General features: G+C 32.6%; 1 protein-coding gene across 2 annotated transcripts; it reads right to left on the reverse strand.

Moving 5' to 3' along the window:
* Positions 1-11,483: 11,483 nt before the first annotated feature.
* Positions 11,484-17,074, reverse strand: LOC110653628 (B3 domain-containing protein At3g19184). Of its 2 annotated transcripts, XM_021809351.2 has the most exons (7): positions 16,719-17,073; positions 16,532-16,633; positions 15,991-16,022; positions 15,720-15,888; positions 15,409-15,615; positions 13,891-14,020; positions 11,484-11,718 (listed from the first exon to the last, which is right to left on the reverse strand). In XM_021809351.2, exons 1-7 carry the CDS (start codon positions 16,848-16,850, stop codon positions 11,708-11,710), a joined length of 783 nt encoding a protein of 260 aa, XP_021665043.1. In that variant the 5' UTR covers positions 16,851-17,073; the 3' UTR covers positions 11,484-11,707. The 2 variants fall into 2 exon arrangements, with proteins under 2 accessions (XP_021665043.1, XP_057989412.1); XM_058133429.1 differs by lacking the exon at positions 11,484-11,718 and having other exon boundaries at positions 13,847-14,020; positions 16,719-17,074.
* Between the last annotated feature and the right edge of the window lie 302 nt (positions 17,075-17,376).

Raw genomic sequence — 17,376 nt, forward strand, 5'->3', positions numbered from 1 at the left:
TTTTTTTTGCAAGTTGTACCTTGTGAATCAGGTATCTCTTGATGCTAAGCTTCTCCAATGGATCCCTTGGGTGGTTATTGATAATATGAATGAATTGTTGTGTTAAGAGCTTACAAAAGATGAAGTTAAGAAAGCTGTGTTTAGTTTGGGTTCCCATAAGGCACATGGGCCAGATAGGTTTCAAGGTCTGTTTTTTCAAAAATATTGGGCTGTTGTGAAAGATGATATTGCTATGGTGAAGGATTTTTTTCACTCTAGTGTTCTTCCTTCCCATATCAACACCACAAATCATTTGCTTTGATTCCAAATTATAGCAATCCTCAATCATTTGTTGATTTTCACCCAATAAGACTCTGTAACTTTGCTTATAAGATTATATTAAAAATACTGGCTAACAGACTTAAGCCTTAGTTACAGGAAATTATAACCCCTCAACAGTTGGCATTTATGCCTTACCATTGTATTCAGTATAACATTTTAGTGGGCCACAAAGCTTTCCATGGCCTAGAGCACAAAAAGAAAGGCAGTCAGGGTGCCATGGCTCTGAAGGTTGATATACACAAGGCCTATGATAGTGTAAGTTGGGAGTTTTTTTTAGCGATTATGAGAAGAATGGGTATTAGTGATACTTGGGTTGGTTGGATAACTCAGTGTGTTACTACTGTTCAATATGCTATTTTGATAAATGGTGATCAATCTCCTTTATTTAATCTAGCTAGAGGTATACGATAAAGTGACCCTATATCACCTTACTTATTTCTGCTAATCTCTGATGTTTTATCTCACATGATTAGTAGGCTCTGGCTATAGGCAACATTTCTGGTTACCAAATTAATCATCATTGTCCTACTCTAACACATCTTCTATTCATTGATGATACATTTTTATTTGGGAAAGCAAGTCTTAAGGACGCTACTCATATTAAATCAATCTTGGATGTCTTTTGTTCTTACTCAGGGCAGTTTGTTAATGCACACAAATCAGACATCACGTTCAGTGTTAACACACCAAATCATATTTAGAAGCAAATTGCTAATTTATTATAGTTTCCCAATTTATATTCTTTATCTAAATACCTAGGTTACGGATATCTTAGGGCAGATGGAAAGGCCATGCATTAGGTTTTATTAAAGAGAGGGTGATAAGTAAGTTGTAGGGGTGGAAAACGAGATTCTTATCTCATGCGGGGTGTGGGATTCTCATCAAAGCAGTTATTCAAGCAATACCCTCTTATGTTTTGTCTGTCTTTTGATTCATGATTTGCAAGAGTTGGCAGCAAAATTCTGGTGGAGTAATTCATTTGACAAAGCTAATATACATCAGATGAGTTGGGAAAAGTTTTCATGGAATAAGAATGAAGGAGGGATGGGATTTAAGGACCTTCACTTGTTTAATCAAGTTTTGTTGGCAAAATAGGCTTGGTGTTTGCTGAAAAATCCACAAGTTATGCAGGCACCATGTGATGAAGGGAGTGTTTTTTCCATACACAGATTTGATGTAAGCTCTGAAAGAAGGTCGTTCCCCATGGGGATCGAGTAGTTTGAATGAAGAGTGTGACACACTCCAACCTAGTTTAAGGTGGCATATAACAAGTCCTTTTTTTGTCCTTGTTTAGAGTGAACCTTAGGTTTCAACATTACTAGAATTCAAAATCAGTTCTGATAGTCCTCTGAATAGTCTAGTAATTTATATTGCTAATCTTATAAATCCTTTGACACACCAGTGGGATGTTTTCATTCTACATGACTCTTTTTTCTCCATGGAGTGCCATGAAATTCTTAAAATTCCCTTAGGGATGTATGTACGAGAGCCATAAAAAATATAACATTTTTCTCAAACTGGCATTCCTTCTATTAAATCTGTGTATTATATTAAAAAATGGCAAGCAGATACTTGGAGGAGTTCTTCTCCATCTTCCTCTGTGTACGATCTCCTATGTTTTGGAAAAGTATATGGTCTCTCCCTCTCCCACAGAAGATCTGTAATTTCATATGGAAGGCAAGTATTGATTCTTTACCCACTCATATTAAGCTATTTAATATAAAATGTGTGGAATCACCTGCATGTCCTGTTTGCGGTGATCATTTGGAGTTGTTGGAACATTTGCTATTTTTTTGTGATCATGCACAAGCCTCATGGTTTGGTTCTAAACTTGGTTTTACTCCTAGATCTTATTGGCTTTCATTTTTTTCATATTGTTGGCAAAGTCTCCCTATGTTGAATTTAGTGGGTTCTAATCTAATATGTTTAGTAGCTATATTGGTTGGTTTATTTGGAAATCTAGAAATCCTATGGTTTTTTTTTTTTTATGTTCCTCCTGACCCTATTATGACAGTTCATAAGGCCCAAAATGTTGTTGATGAGATGAAATCTTTGGTGCCTAGACAACACCATTCTTTGCTTTCATCCTATGGGCATAGGAATATTATCACTCATTAGTCTCCCCCTCCACAAACCTCTTTTAAGGTTAATGTGGATGCCTTATTTCAGCAAGAGAATTTTGCATCAGTCTAAGAGATATTATGAGGTATCATTTAGGCGATGTTGATGGCTTTGCTATACAATCTATCTGTTTGTCACCTTTAGTTGCAGAAGGCTTAGCTTTCCGGCAAGCTATGAATTATGTTATTTCTCAAGGCTTTTTGGATGTGATTTTTGAAGTTGATTCTATGCAAATTGTTCAAATGCTGAGATCCTTTGTGGCTTATATTCGTTGGGCTATGGAGGCAATCATTCAAAATATGAAGGTTTTGTAGCTTTACATCCTGCCTAATCCCTATCATGGATTCCTCCTGGTGCAAATGGTAGTGCACATTAGTTAGCTAATGCTGTTGGATTGGGCTTTCTTTACCCTAGGTGGATTTCCAATGCCCCAAGTCAATTAGTAAATTTGTTAGACTTGGACAGGATGTATATTGAGTTCCCATCTTGAATGAAACTCAACCTTCTAGTTAAAAAAAAAAAATGCTAACAAATATTTTTTTTTTCATAAGAAGCAATTTTCTTTTATTTTTTGCTCTCAAAAAATTAATTTTTAATGTGCAAACAAAATTCTCTCTCTTTTTTTTTTTTACTTTTAAAAAGCCAAAAAAAAAAAGATTTTCTAGTATTTAACAAAATGCTAAGCAAGCTAGCTTATCAAATCAAGTGATTAATTTAGAGACTATCAAAAGCTAGACCCTAATATGATTGCATTATTTATTAATAATAATTCCATATGTTGCCTTCTAACTTTATAATATTCTCTCTATTTTTTCTCTTCTCCTTAAGAATTAACTTCTACTTAATTTAAACTTTACATTTTATTTGAAAAAGAAAAGGGTGGAGAAAGAGAGATAAAAAATAAAAAATAAAAAAAAAAAAAAGAAAGAAAGAAAGAAAGATAAAATGATGGAGAAATTTTTTTTTTTTTTAAAGAAAAGGTAGAAATATAGAGAAGTGGATGTCATTTATATAGTAAAAATTACCATTACTGATTTAGAAAATGAGATATATGTAGTCTTAAATTTATAATTTTAAGTTGAATTAACTCATTTTCTCCACTTTTCTCTCCAATTCAAAGTAACTTTTATGTGGTAGACTTCCTTGTAAAAATCTTAGGTACTTTTCTTTTTCCTTTATATTTCCCCAATTTCTCAAAGAACATAAATGGTTCTCTTACCCTCTGTTCCTCATTTTTCTCATTCCTAAAGTTAGATTATGTTTTAAAGGTGCCAAGATTACTATATGGTGCGAGTTTTACAAACACAAAATACTGGTTAGGCTAAAAGATTTTTTTTTTTTGAATAAAATTCATTTTGCTTTCATAAAAATTAGAAAGTCCAATTAAATTGAAATTAAAATGTTAGCCTTGATTAGCCTAGAACTTTTGAATTAAAGTCAATTCACCAATTTTTGGCTAAAATAATTAAAAATATTTTTCTTATTTTTAATAATATAAAATTATTTTATATATTGAATTTTATGCCATAAAAATTTTTTTTTAAAACATTATAATTCAATATCCAAATGAAGCTTCTAAACCAACCACTTCTCTTAAATCTCTTATTCACTTTGATTTTTCTACATTTTATCATCAATCAACACAACACAAGTTTGCAATTAAAGCCTCTTCCTCCACCATCCAAAGAAAAATAGATAAAAATTTATTGTTTGCACCATAATTAATTTTTAGGGTTGGTTTTTGATTATTTATTGGGTTTAAGTTTAAAATTTGATTATGATAATGAAATGCCCATGTGGAGAGTTTGTTCTATAACTCAAATCCATGATCCAAGAGCAAGAGTTGTAGCCAAGCAAATGATGCAAACACGTTGAGCAAAAGAAAAGAGTTTATATAAATTAGCAACATTTCTTAAGCATTAAAACCAATACAAGAAGGCCAATATGTATAAATAATAAGGGAAGTCTAGCCCATTCTTAATGCTTAAAAAAAGAAGAAAAAGTCTAAAGGAAAAGGCCCAAAGCCATACAAAACCCTAGTAGCTGGGAAAACTCGACCCGGATACCATATCTTCCAAATAGAAACCCTAGCCACATGCATCCCCAAGCTTGGGGCACCCTCACTGCCGCAAACAACCAAAAAGGCTATTGCAAGAAAGCCTCACACCATAGATAAATAGTCAATTGAAGCCCAATACAGAAAAATAGAGAAACCCCCCAGCATTGATGTGACAGATGCCCATTCCCCCAACTAGGGGCCGAGACAGAGTTCTAATTCGCAAAAATTGGATCTACACCCTAAAGGCCATAACTAGGTAGAGAAGACTTTATTGCTACACGGAGACCAGAGTTGGTGAGGAATAATACACATCCGAAATAAATGTCTGATTCCACCGGGGGGAGGATAAAAGAACTTATTGAAGTGCCTCAAAGGGGATGAAGACACGGTTAAAATTGCCTAATTAAAGAACCACCATAAAATAGTAACCCATGTCTTTGAGAATACAGTTAGAAACCTATGAATAGAGCAGTATCAACCATGAAATCTTAACAACACGTTAAGGAGGGTAGAGCTCTTATCATCTCACTCTCTTAAAGGTTGTAAGGTACTGGTATTCACTAGAGCAGCATCGAGATGTTCCCAGGATGCCCATCCTTAATAGAAATTGGAAGCTAAACTGAAGCACACATAACCACAGGAAACAAAAATCAACTATTAAGGGAGGAGAAACCCATGTTCGGTAAGGGAGGAAGGGCCATCCCTTGCCCGAACACCAATAGTAAAAGGAGACCTAGAGTCTTAAACAACCAAACCCCATGTAGAGAATATACTTTCTTTCTCTAAACTCAAGTTCAAATTAATACTAATGAATGGATAAGGTAGCAACATTTAATGGCCTGATTATTAGGAGCAGTTATTAATGTGGCTAGTCTTTGAGAGCACTTACAACAACTAATCTACATAAAATAAAGTAAGCGTCATCATCAAGCAAGGAGCACCAATAAAAGGAACAGCAGACATAACTTTTAACTCTCTCTCCAATTCAATTAACAACATAATAAACAAAGTTGTCTTTATAATGTTAATTTCATAGTTGCTAAAATCAAACCGACCTCGACTGATCAAACCAATTTAGTCGAGATCCAGACCAACAGTCTGATTTATGTTTAAACTTGTTTTTAGGGAATTGAAGTTGACCCTCTCTAATTAGCCAAATAATCAATAACTTGATCAACGTGGTTCGCTTTAAAAAGGGTAAACATGTTATTATCTTCATAAAAATAATAATAACAATAATAAATTGCAGGGCAGCATTCCTATGGCTTGTACATAGCCCATAAGCACCTAAGCTAACAATGTTAACATGCACACTTGTGTTTCTTACAAAATTATTTTATACAAATTGAATTATTATGTATAAAATATATAAAATTATTTTTTTTATGATGAATAAAATTAATTGATTATTTTTTGTATTATAAAACATTAATAGTTTTAGTGTTAATAAACTATTTGAATAATTAATGAAAATTAATTAATTTAATTTATGTTGTAATATTAATAATTTACTTACAAAATTTAATAAAATTATTAATTTTGATATAATTTAATACATTATTATTAATTTATGAAAATTATAATTACATATATTTAATAGTATATCGATTGAAACCCAATTCGACCCCAGTTGAACATTAAATCCTTAATCCTACGTTTTCTTCAATTCAATATTCGAGCCGAGTTTAAAAACCATTGCTAATTCCTTAGCAAGCTTTCAATACTTTTAATTATCTTTCAATTTACATTTCTTGTCAATTGCAATTTATTTTTCAAGTAATACATATTTTTAATTCAAGTTGAATCAAATTCTCTTTTATTTCTATTGCACACATTTAATTTTTCAAAATATTGCCTTTATGTTTTCAAAGTGATAGTTTACTTTTTACAACCATTAAGCGATCTATTTACTTTTCAAAGCACTGCATTTACAATTTCAAACAATTATTTACTTTTTCAAGCATATAGATTTACTTTTCATACAAACTAAGTGATTAATTTTACTTTTCAAACATAATTATTTGCATTTCCCGTAAAACCTTCAATTTACTTAGAATGCATAGGGTTTACATGTGACACCCCTCACCCGTCTACAGTGTAGCTGAGCAAGGCATGTCACACTCGGTGTCGGAGCACCTTAACTTAACTTATTACATTTCCTATTATTCACATTTTATTTTATTAATGGGCTAATTTATGAACTGGAGAAATTGACGGAGTTTTCCCTAAATTATTCACAATTTTGACGATTTCCACATGTTAAAAATCTCAATAATAATTTCAAATATATATAATTTTACTCAATCTCGAATTTCATCTTAATATCTCAAACTCAAATTTTTATTCATTCCATGCATAAATAAATAAATGCTCACATTCATAAAAGAAATTCCCAAATTTCTTTTATTTACATAATTTACAAATAATTACATAAGTTCATAATTTACATGACAAATGAATGTTTAACTGCAAAATACAAAATTACTAATGGAGCCTAGTGGGTCCTACCAAAATGCATTGTGGAAGAAGTGACACCGGACACAAGTGCAGATCTGAACTCTCACAGTAATCCCAGTCTATGGTCTGCTAGGCTCTCTCTCCTAGTCTCCAGTACCTACACGTGGAAAAAAGCAACGCACTAAGCATAAAGCTTAGTGGTGCCAATATAATATAAAAATAAACAAAATAAATAAATACAAAGAAATTTTGCTATTACTTTTCACAGACTGTGTTTTTTTTTGTAATTATTTATAATATATTTAATTTAATGGTTTTTATGTTTATTATTCAGTTGTAAATTTTTAAAACTTATTTAATTGTTCAAGTAACCTATACCAGTTGACCGGACTCGATAAACTGGTAAACTAACACTGGGTACTAAGTACCTCGAGCTATCACACCATCGATCACATAGAGTCTACCAGGAGTGTAACAGAACGGCTAATAAGCCATAATAACAATTGGGCATAAAGCCGAGTATGTCAAAGAACATTAAAATGGCCAAAGCTATAATATCACAAAATGACAATAAAAGCTATAAATCACGAAATGGCACAAAATCATAAGCAGTACTGCGATCAAAACCCTATTGGCATGCCAATCAATCCAAATCAATCATACTAGGCATATAAGGGCATATTAGCAAAGTTAGGTTTTGGTTCTTTGCATTTGATGTTATGGTGGTTACTATTCACATTACTATTCATTCAAATTTTTGACTTTTTCATAAATAATAGGTATACAAATTCTAATTTCATGATAGTACCACATTTTGGGTTATAAACTTGTTGGCATTAGTTGCCAATTATAATTCAAAGCTTCCTAGAAGAAATTTCAAAATTTTAGATTCTATCATCTATGTTTACTATTTCATTGGACTAATCTAAAGTAGGATTTTGGCTAAACTTTCTTCATCAAAGTTGTTCCTTAATATCTCTACTTTAATTCTCTTTTTGAATCACTCCATTTGGAGTTTTGTAGCTCAAGTTATAGCATTTTTATCATAACTGGCCGGATTAGTCCATGTCCAGAATTTCTAGGCAAATGTTAGTTCTAGCGGTTTTGATAAACTAATTTTTGTTAGCAATTTAATTAGGTTATGGTCAGAATTTGGATTTCTGTTCTTCATGAAAGTTGTTCTACTATGTCTAAGCTTTCCATGGATTCAAGAATCAGGTCATTTGGACCTCTCTACACAAAGTTATGGCCATTTGAATAAACACTATTCATATGTTCATTTTTTCAGGTCAAGATTTTAGATACCCAGATTCAAGCCAAATTTAGGTCATTTTAGATTAGTTTTCTAGGCAGGGTCTCTTCATAAAAAATGTGACATTATGTCACTAGTTTCACCTCCAATTAGGCTTACACCAATTAAAGTTACACAATTCAGTTTATGGCTACCCAAACCCATTAGACTTAAAGTCTAGAATTTCTAGCACATATGATAGCTCACCCAATTCACAATTCAATGCCACAACCAATTCCATTGTTAGGTCAAACCATGTCAAATGGTCACTAATTGACCATTAGAACACCAATTCATCAACAATTTGACAAAACCCTAATTTTGGCTCAAACCCTAATTCCCAATGTCACAAATCTTACACCACACATAAAATTTAAAATTCTAATCTAGTTATGCTCATCAAAAGCCATCAATACACCACTCTAATTCAATTAAAAGTCATCAAAACCCTAGCATACTCATGGCTGCAGAAATTCAAGGGTGGTCTAACATGCATATTTTGGCTCAATTTCAACAATTTCTAGCTTAACTTAAGTCCCTAACAATGAATAAAGAGAGAGATATGGGAATTGGCACTAACCTCTTGTTGCAAAATCCTAAGGTTTTCAAATCTTCACTTTCTCTTCAATTCTTGCTAGCCAAACACCTTAGCAAGGTTAGATGACAAGTTTTAATGAAGAAAGTTATGGGTTTTATGGTGAGAAATCAAGACTTTACAAGGTTGATGAAGGAATGACAATGGAGGAAATGAGAGTGGGGTTCGGCCATGAAAGGAAAAAGGTAAAAGATGGCTTTTTGAATTTTTATTTCTCTTCATTTCCTTTTATATCTTTTAAGTAGATTTGTCAAAATTTGATTAGTTGAAAATTTTAATTGCATCATCCTTACATAGTGCTTATGTCATAATTTGCTTTTTTTTTTAATTTCATTTTATTTTGTTTTTTTTTTCTTCTTTCTTTTACTTATTTTTAAATAAATTTTCATTAATATTTATTCATATTTTATGTCATAAACCTCACTTACTTAAATGGACAAAGTGGTCAAAAATTATCTCTGAAGATGAAATGACCAAAATGTCATTCGTTTTGTTTACCGAACAAAAATTATCTATACTGATTTACATAATTTTTTTTGTATTTTCTTGGCATTATATTTCATAGGGTTCCCCACGGGTCTAGGATTACTAACTGTCTTTACAGTCGCTTCCCGTTAGGGTTATCCATCGCTGTAACTCCGGTTCATTTAACCTCTTGCATTCCATCTTCTAAAATTTTTCCTTAATTTTTTTTGTCATTATTTGAGTTATTAATGACTCCTCACTCTAGTTGAAATATAGTTTCAGACATTCTGACTGTTCGGATAGACATTAGTCACCGTAACAGTAGAATGCATGGACTACCTAAAGTGAGGGCATTACATTACATGTCCTACAAGCTTTCAATTTACACTTTCTTGCAAAGGTGATATTGTAGATGTTATTAACAAAATGCCTTCTAGACATTAGAAAAGGATATTTTATTTCTCTCTACATAATGGATCTAATTAGAAGTTAGAAAGGCGCGCTCTCACGCAAATCATATTGGGATTTTGGCACACCCACAATCCATTCACACACGAGTAAAAGCCATACAAATTTTTGACATGTTAAGTGGAATCAAAAACCATTTAGCATGCTGACACTTACCTTGCTAGCAATGAGTGATTGTCCTTTTACACAGTGTGTGTGGGTAAGTCTTATTCCTAGCATCTTGTGTCTTGATTACATGAATTTGTCAACTAAGGATTCGATGGTATGGAATTTGAAAATGGGTTTTCTTGGTTTTGATCTCTATCACAGTTTACGTATTTTTGAGGTTGTTGATCCCCTTATTAATTCTGTGGGCTTTAGATTCTAAAGGCCATCACTTCCATTAGATTGACTGTGATAGATCAATCTCATCCTGAGATTTTGGTTAGATAGCAATTTCCATCCATAGGTTAGGTCAAGCTTAATATAAATGGCAGTGTGGCTCATTTTGGTAAGCAGGCTTTTGCTATAGGTGTGATGCAAATGGATATTGATTGGGTGGCTTCATATGTAACTTGGAGGCTTTTTATGTGTTTAAGGCAAAGTTAGAGGGGCCAAAGGGTACTATGCAGTTTATTGCTTGCTTCTAGGATCTTAATATTAAAGTTGCGTTTAAAGGTTGATAATTAGGCAGTCTATCGAGTTATTTAGGAAGGTGATATTAATCCTATCAAGGAACCACTCAACCTAAAAACTTCTGCTATAGGTGTGATGCAAATGGATATTGATTGGGTGGCTCCATGTGTAACTTGGAGGCTCTTAATGTGCTTAAGGCAAAGTTAGAGGGGCTAGGGGGTACTATGCAATCTATGGCTTGGAGCAAGGATCTAACCGTTAGAGTTGTTTTGAAGGTTGATAATCAAGCAGTCTATCGAGCTATTTAGGAAGGTGATATTAATTCTATCTAGGGAGCACTCAACTTAAAAGCTTCTGCTATAAGTGTGATGCAAATGGATATTGAATGGGTGACTTCATGTGTAATTTGGAGGCTTTTGATGTGTCTAAGGCAAAGTTAAAGGGGCTAAGAGGTACTATGCAATCTATGACTTGCATCTAGAATCTTAACATTAGAGTCATGTTTGAAAGTTGATAATGAGGCAGTCTATCTAGCTATTTAGGAAGGTGATATTAATCCTATCAATGAACCACTCACCCTAAAAGTTTGAGCGAGAATAATTCTATATCCTTCTATTACACTCCGCACATGAAAGCTCACTAGGCTTACAGCATGAACAAGCACAAACCCACTTTGTTTTATGCTGAAATATTCAATTAATAAATGAGAATAGCCAAGATTCAAACTCAGGACCTTTTGGTCTAAGAGAACCTAATATTATATCAAGGAACCACTCAACTTAAAAATTTAAGTTTGAGGGTTCTAAGAATAATTTTATGCCCCTCTATTAAATCCTAAAAATTTCAATTCTATTAGTTTAAGGATTCAATCCTTATTGACTAAAGATTGACAACTTTACATTCAGCATATCTATCATGAAGCCAATGTGTGCACAGATTGATTTGTACATTAGACTTATCGGTTTTCTTTTGAGATTTCCAAACTTCACAGTCCTCCAAATGGCCTTTTTTCTCTTTTGCACTTTCTTAGAGCGATTGTTGTTAATTTGTTTCTCTCTTTCAACAAAACACAATTGCAGCAATTTTCATCATTGAAAGAGGAAAAGATTTGACTTCTCTAAACCATTAAGACCATAAATTTATGATGGCGATAGTGTACATTGAAAAAACACTAAATAAAACAACTATTAATAAGAAAATACAACATAGCAGAAATAAGTTAAATGCCTTGAATACAACAACTATTCAAGCCAAAACAAGACTTGATCGTCTATCACAGCTTCTGTGCACAAATAATAAAAGTTGTTGCCAATGACTAGTTCCTGCCTGCCAAAACAGAGAATTAAAACAAATCAAAATCCCAAAAGGTATTTTTCACTTAATTACTTTCATAATATTTATTCTGTTTCACTCACGTTAAGCTAATATGATTTAAATAATTTTTTGTTTTAATATCTAGCTTATGTTAATTATCTTTGGTCTACCTAAATTTACATTGTCCACATTTCTTTAAACACAAATGATAGGTGACAATATAATGATAAAGTAAAAAATTAAAGAGAGAGAGAGAGAGAGAGAGAGAGAGAGAGAGCAAGATTACTAAACAAATCACTTCAATCATCAACACGACATAAATTATGCCGAGTAACAATATATAGTAATGTAAAAAGCTAGCTATATTTCCTTAGAACACAGTCTTATCATGATAGAGAAAATGGCTCATTTTTGAAGCATTTAATATTGAAGCTTCATCCTCTAAATTCCAAGAATTTAGTTTATGTATTTTAATATTTAGTTTGAATAAAAAATCCTGAAATGTAGCAAAAAAGGGTGGATATGATTTGTCCAAACTTGTAAAACTAATCTTCTAATTAAGGTGCTCCATTTATTTCTTAGTTGATTAGGTAGAAGACATATGATAGATATAGCCTTGTACTGCTAAAAGCAGAGTACGGAAGAAAAGCTAAAAATCAATCTAAATTTTGTAGTAATTTATCTCAAATTTCTTAGTTTTTCTTCCTTGAAACCTAATAAATGGTATTAGAGCTTTACTTATCTCGAGGGATCAAATCAGAGTTTGTTCTTGTTGTTCAAGCATGGCTGTAAGTGCTTCAATTCCAGCACCTCTAGCATTTAAAGAAAAGTTAGCTACACAAGTAAGTGAGCCCATGATAATCCCATAGGAGGAGGATTACTCCAAGAAGAAAAATCCAATCAAGAATAGTTGAAGATATGGTTGCTCCATGAAGTCAAATCAACCGAGAATGCTTGGAGACAGAGCTAATCCAGGAAGAAGAATTTTGTTTTGAAGAAAGAAATTTTACTGGTGATAAAGTACCCAACAAAAAATGGTGAGAGTTGTACCAGAAAATTAATCAAGCATGTTGGAGAGATGTGCTAAAAAAAAATCAGCAAACTAGAAAAGATGTGCTCCAAGAAAATAAATCAAATCAAAAAAATTTGAAGAGATGATGCTCCAACATAACTCAATTTGGAGTATTCAGCAAAAATGTCAAGAAGAAGTGTTGAAGCATCCAATACTATTGCTTCATCCTCCAAGTTCCAAGAATTTAGTTTATGCATTGCTTCATCCTCCAAGTTCCAAGAATTTAGTTTATGCATTTTAGTTACTTAATTTGAATCTAAAATCTTAAAATGTAGCTGCAAAAGTAGGTTTGATTTCTCTAAACTTATAAGACTAATTTTAAATGGTAGTCCATCCCTTTCTTAGTTAATCAGGCTAAGAAATATGATATTTTTAAAAATAAAGGAGCTAATAATTTATAAAAAGGTCTCAAGGTTTATACGTAGGCGATGTAGGATAAGAGGCTGCAAAGAATAACCACCTCCACATAAGCCGTGAGAAATGACCTAAAGAAAAATATTTGGCTCTGATATCATATTAGAAACCCAAGCCTAGCCTTAAAATCCAAGTTCTATAGTTAGAGGAACTAATAGCTCATAAAGAAGTTCCAAGGTCTAAGAATTTTTGTTCAAAGTACAAAAGAAAAGCTAAAAATCAATCTAAATTTCTAATGTAATCTCTCAAATTTCTTAGCTTTTTTTCCTTCAAATCCAGCATTCATAAACAAATGTATACAAGTATTACCATAATTTGCTTGGAAATGCAATATTAATGGGGTTTCAATTTAGTTTCACTCCTCAGACAAAACGTTAAAGTGAAGCCTAATATTTTTGAACCAAGTTATTGATTTAGTGGTTCAATGTCTCACAAGTCTGATCCTAAGATTAGATCACAAGACTAACAACTACCATATTAATAAGTTATTATTTTCAATGGGACAAGATGAAGTTTAGTGAGGGCGAAAACTAATCCCATTGAAAATAGGGGAAAAAAAGTATATTTATAAACAAATAAGGCATATATATGCATTGAAATAAGAATCAATTCAAATTATTTTAACTATATGGAAGGTTATGCATTATCATGTAGTATTATGCAAAACACTCAGGAATTGCAAGATTGGAAGTAATTACTTGCTCTGGTTCGTTTGGCACTTCTATTCAAGGGTGTGACATCTACATCCTGGCCAGGTTCTTCATTGTTCTCTTTGTCATTTTCCTTATCTTCATTGTCTTCTGACTCGTACGCCCTTATAATGTACACCTGGGAAAATAATTATTGTTAATGGATACTAATACACAATCAATGTATGGTTAGTAATTCCAGTTCCATGATTAAATATAGCCAAAAAAAAAAAGAAAATGTAAATTGAAAATTAATACAAGGCTATAGCATAATTAGGTGCATGTATCTTGTGTAACATCATGTAATTTTTCATTCATCAATGGTACGTCTTTTCATCACATTTTGTTTCACTTCATTGCAGTTCTTTCAAACATGTTTCAAACAAATAAGATTAAAGAAAAATTACTATTTAGTCGCTGCATTTTAATGAAATTAACTATTTAATCTCTTTATTTTAAAAAATAGACTGTTTAATTTCATATTTTTAGTCTGTAAACTGTTTAATCCCTCCCGTTAACTTTTTTGTTAGTAAAATTAGTCAAAGGAGAGAAAATAGTTGTAGACAGATATTGAATAGAAGATAGATTTAAAATTACTAAGATTAAATAGTTATATTATTCAAATTATAGGACTAAATAGTTGAGTTAGAAAAAAAAATGGCTTTAAAACAATGGGAGGGACTAAACAGTTTACGGACTAAATAAAAAATAAAGAGACTAAATAGTATATTTTTTAAAATAAAGACACTAAGTACTTAGTTTTGTTAAATGCAAGGCTAAATAGTAATTTTTCCTAAGATTGAATTAATGTTGTAAAAGTGAAAAGGTAGGATAGTAATTTGAGATATGATATTATCTCTCCATTCATGTTTTTAAGCTTTCCAAACAAGAAATTATTTTCACTCTCCCATTTTTATTTTCCTCTCATCCAAAAAAGACAGTCCTTTATTTTCCATCTTATTTTCTTTCCTCCCATCAAAATGTTCCCCAATTCTTTTGAGCATATTGAGCATATAGTCATTCTAAAGAAAAAAGACTGAAAGTGGCAAAGAGAAGTTCAATCCTTATGTGAAACATCAGATAGGAAAAGGTAATTAAACAATTAAGAAGCCTGAGAATATGATTGGTGACTGAATAATTCTATACTCTTGAACCATCCAAGAAATTAAGTCTAAACAGCCAAGAAGTAGAGCAGTGCATCTTTTGAGAAAGGAAAGTGCTGGGAGTGAGTTAAAAGGATGGACAAATTTCAAGACAAACAAAACTAAGCCTTAAGACAAAGCTAGTTGTGTTGGCTATAAGATATAGTTTTCCAATAGATATTCAAAAATTGTTTGTACAAGCACAAAATGTGAGGTCTTGAGTTTGAACTTCAGGCAGAGCCAAATGTGCCAATATATATATATATATATATATATATATATATATATATATATATAAGTAGAGATTCGTCATGCTACCCTTTTTAAATTCAACAACATTAGGCGTTGAGTGTAAAATGAATAAAGCATGAGTTTTGGGAGTCACCTTAAATTCCCTAGGGCTGACTAGCTGGAACACTAGTGCATCTCCATCAACCAGTTTATGATCTATAGCAAACCCTCTCCACCCAGCACTAAGACCAGTTTTCTGAGCAAGGTATTTTGTTTCAGATGCATCTCCATTCTCATCAACCAAAGTAATATATTCATCACGAGAAGGAAGATGATCTTTGCAGAACTGAACTGGCAAACCCTGTAAAAAAATGTTAGAGAAATTATAGTTACAACTCCCAATTTATTCATCAATAATTGGTCTACTAACATGGAAGATCGTTCCTTCAGCTCTATATTATTTACCAGCCAAAATCCTCCAGTTACATGCGACTGAGTCATGGGTTTCACAAAACTGGGGAAATCAGCTTCTAAACCTGATTGAACCTGTTCTGCTCTATCTATTGCATATGCCCTGACTTCATCAGAAGCATAGATCCGATTCAACAGATCTCTCCGCTGGTAACTGTAGCTCCTGCAAGTGAATCTCACAGTAGGTTTAATATATATATGTGCATTGTACAAGTTATCAACTGTATGAATGCTTGAAATTTAGTTAATGAAACAAATTGCCAACCTTCTGGGTCTCTCCAAAGGTTCAGGTGCGACCTGCCAAAAAGAGGGGGAAAAACTTGTGGATCAATCCAAAACGTTATAGAACCAGATGGTACAAAGTTTTACTGACACCAAATAATTCAATCAACTAAGTACTATATTAGTCCAGGATACAATATGGTGCTTTAGAGCTCTAAAATGTAAAATAAAAAAAAATAAAAAAAAAACCCGGAAAATATAATCTGTAACTGAAAGAAATCAATAATCAAATTCAACAATCAATGATTACACGTCGCTGGAAATGTGGAGATTCTTATTCAGCTATTGCCTTGTATAGAACACAGTCATTATTTAAAAAAAAAAAAAAAAAAAAAAAAACACACAAAGCTTCAACATAATTACATGGAGATCTTATATCCAACACAAAGCTTGTTTTGTAAAGTTTGATCATTATTCAAAATAATAATAATAATAAGAGAGGGAGGGAGAGAGAGACCAGAGCATCAAAAGAACATATTATCAAAAATATATCATACGGAGAAAAAAAAAATTTAGAGAGAGACCTCCTTATAGCTAACAGGGGTCTTGTCTGCGAAACGAGAGGACCTCCTCACTGGTACCAACTCTGTTGATGATCGAGGAAGCCTTGGTTTCACCTGCTTCGCCTGGATACGATATAATACAATTTGCAAATCAACATTAGTTAAATACCCATGCGAAAACGCACAGAACCCATATTTATCCACTTACTGGAGAAGTCTTAGGACTGGTCGTACGGAGATCAACAGCAAGCTTTTTCAAGTTAAGCTCTTCCATTCTTTTCTTGTTTTCTTCCAGCCTCTTTTGACGGATTTCCTCATACTTGGACTTAGATACCACCATGTTTCTTTGGTTTTTTCAGAGCTGGGAATGAACAAGTGATACCAGAAAATGTGCGAAGGAGATGAAGAGGCCAGAAATTAGAAATGGAAGATTGGCCGTGTGTTTTTCTTCTTTTTTCTTTTGGAAAGAGAAAAAAAAAAAAGATAAAACCTCTCTTCTGCTTTCGCTTGTTCGGGAGTTCCGACAGCAAGGGTGTGGCACTGTGGCAGCGAGCAGTGGGAGTTAGCGCACTTTGAAGCTTTTGAATTTTGAAATGTTCCTCGTGTCTCCGTACCCATTATATCATATTAGAAGTGCCACGTTGTTTAACGATTATTTTTTTACCATAAAAAGAAAAAGAATTCTTTGAGTGTGACAGTAATTTAAATGATTTCATTTTAGCTCCTAATAAATCACTCATAGGGAAATCTATAACCGAGTTCTGGTGGATTCACTCTCATTGAGAATCACAAGAGTCCACAATTGATTCATCCATTCACTTTCGAATGCAAACTATAAAATACATTCATTATATTATTTTAGAATA

Source organism: Hevea brasiliensis, chromosome 14 (genome assembly GCF_030052815.1).
Source record: "Hevea brasiliensis isolate MT/VB/25A 57/8 chromosome 14, ASM3005281v1, whole genome shotgun sequence".
NCBI classification, from domain to species: domain Eukaryota; kingdom Viridiplantae; phylum Streptophyta; class Magnoliopsida; order Malpighiales; family Euphorbiaceae; genus Hevea; species Hevea brasiliensis.

What these genes read in the sequence shown, in the direction of transcription:
- LOC110653628 (XM_058133429.1), bottom strand. Translation starts at nt 16,850, where the DNA reads ATGGTGGTATCTAAGTCCAAGTATGAGGAAATCCGTCAAAAGAGGCTG. An exon ending in CCCCTGTTAGCTATAAGGAG is followed by an intron (nt 16,023 to 16,531) that starts GTCTCTCTCTAA and finishes TCTTTTTGGCAG; the next exon opens with GTCGCACCTGAACCTTTGGA. An exon ending in TAACTGGAGGATTTTGGCTG is followed by an intron (nt 15,616 to 15,719) that starts GTAAATAATATA and finishes ATTTTTTTACAG; the next exon opens with GGTTTGCCAGTTCAGTTCTG.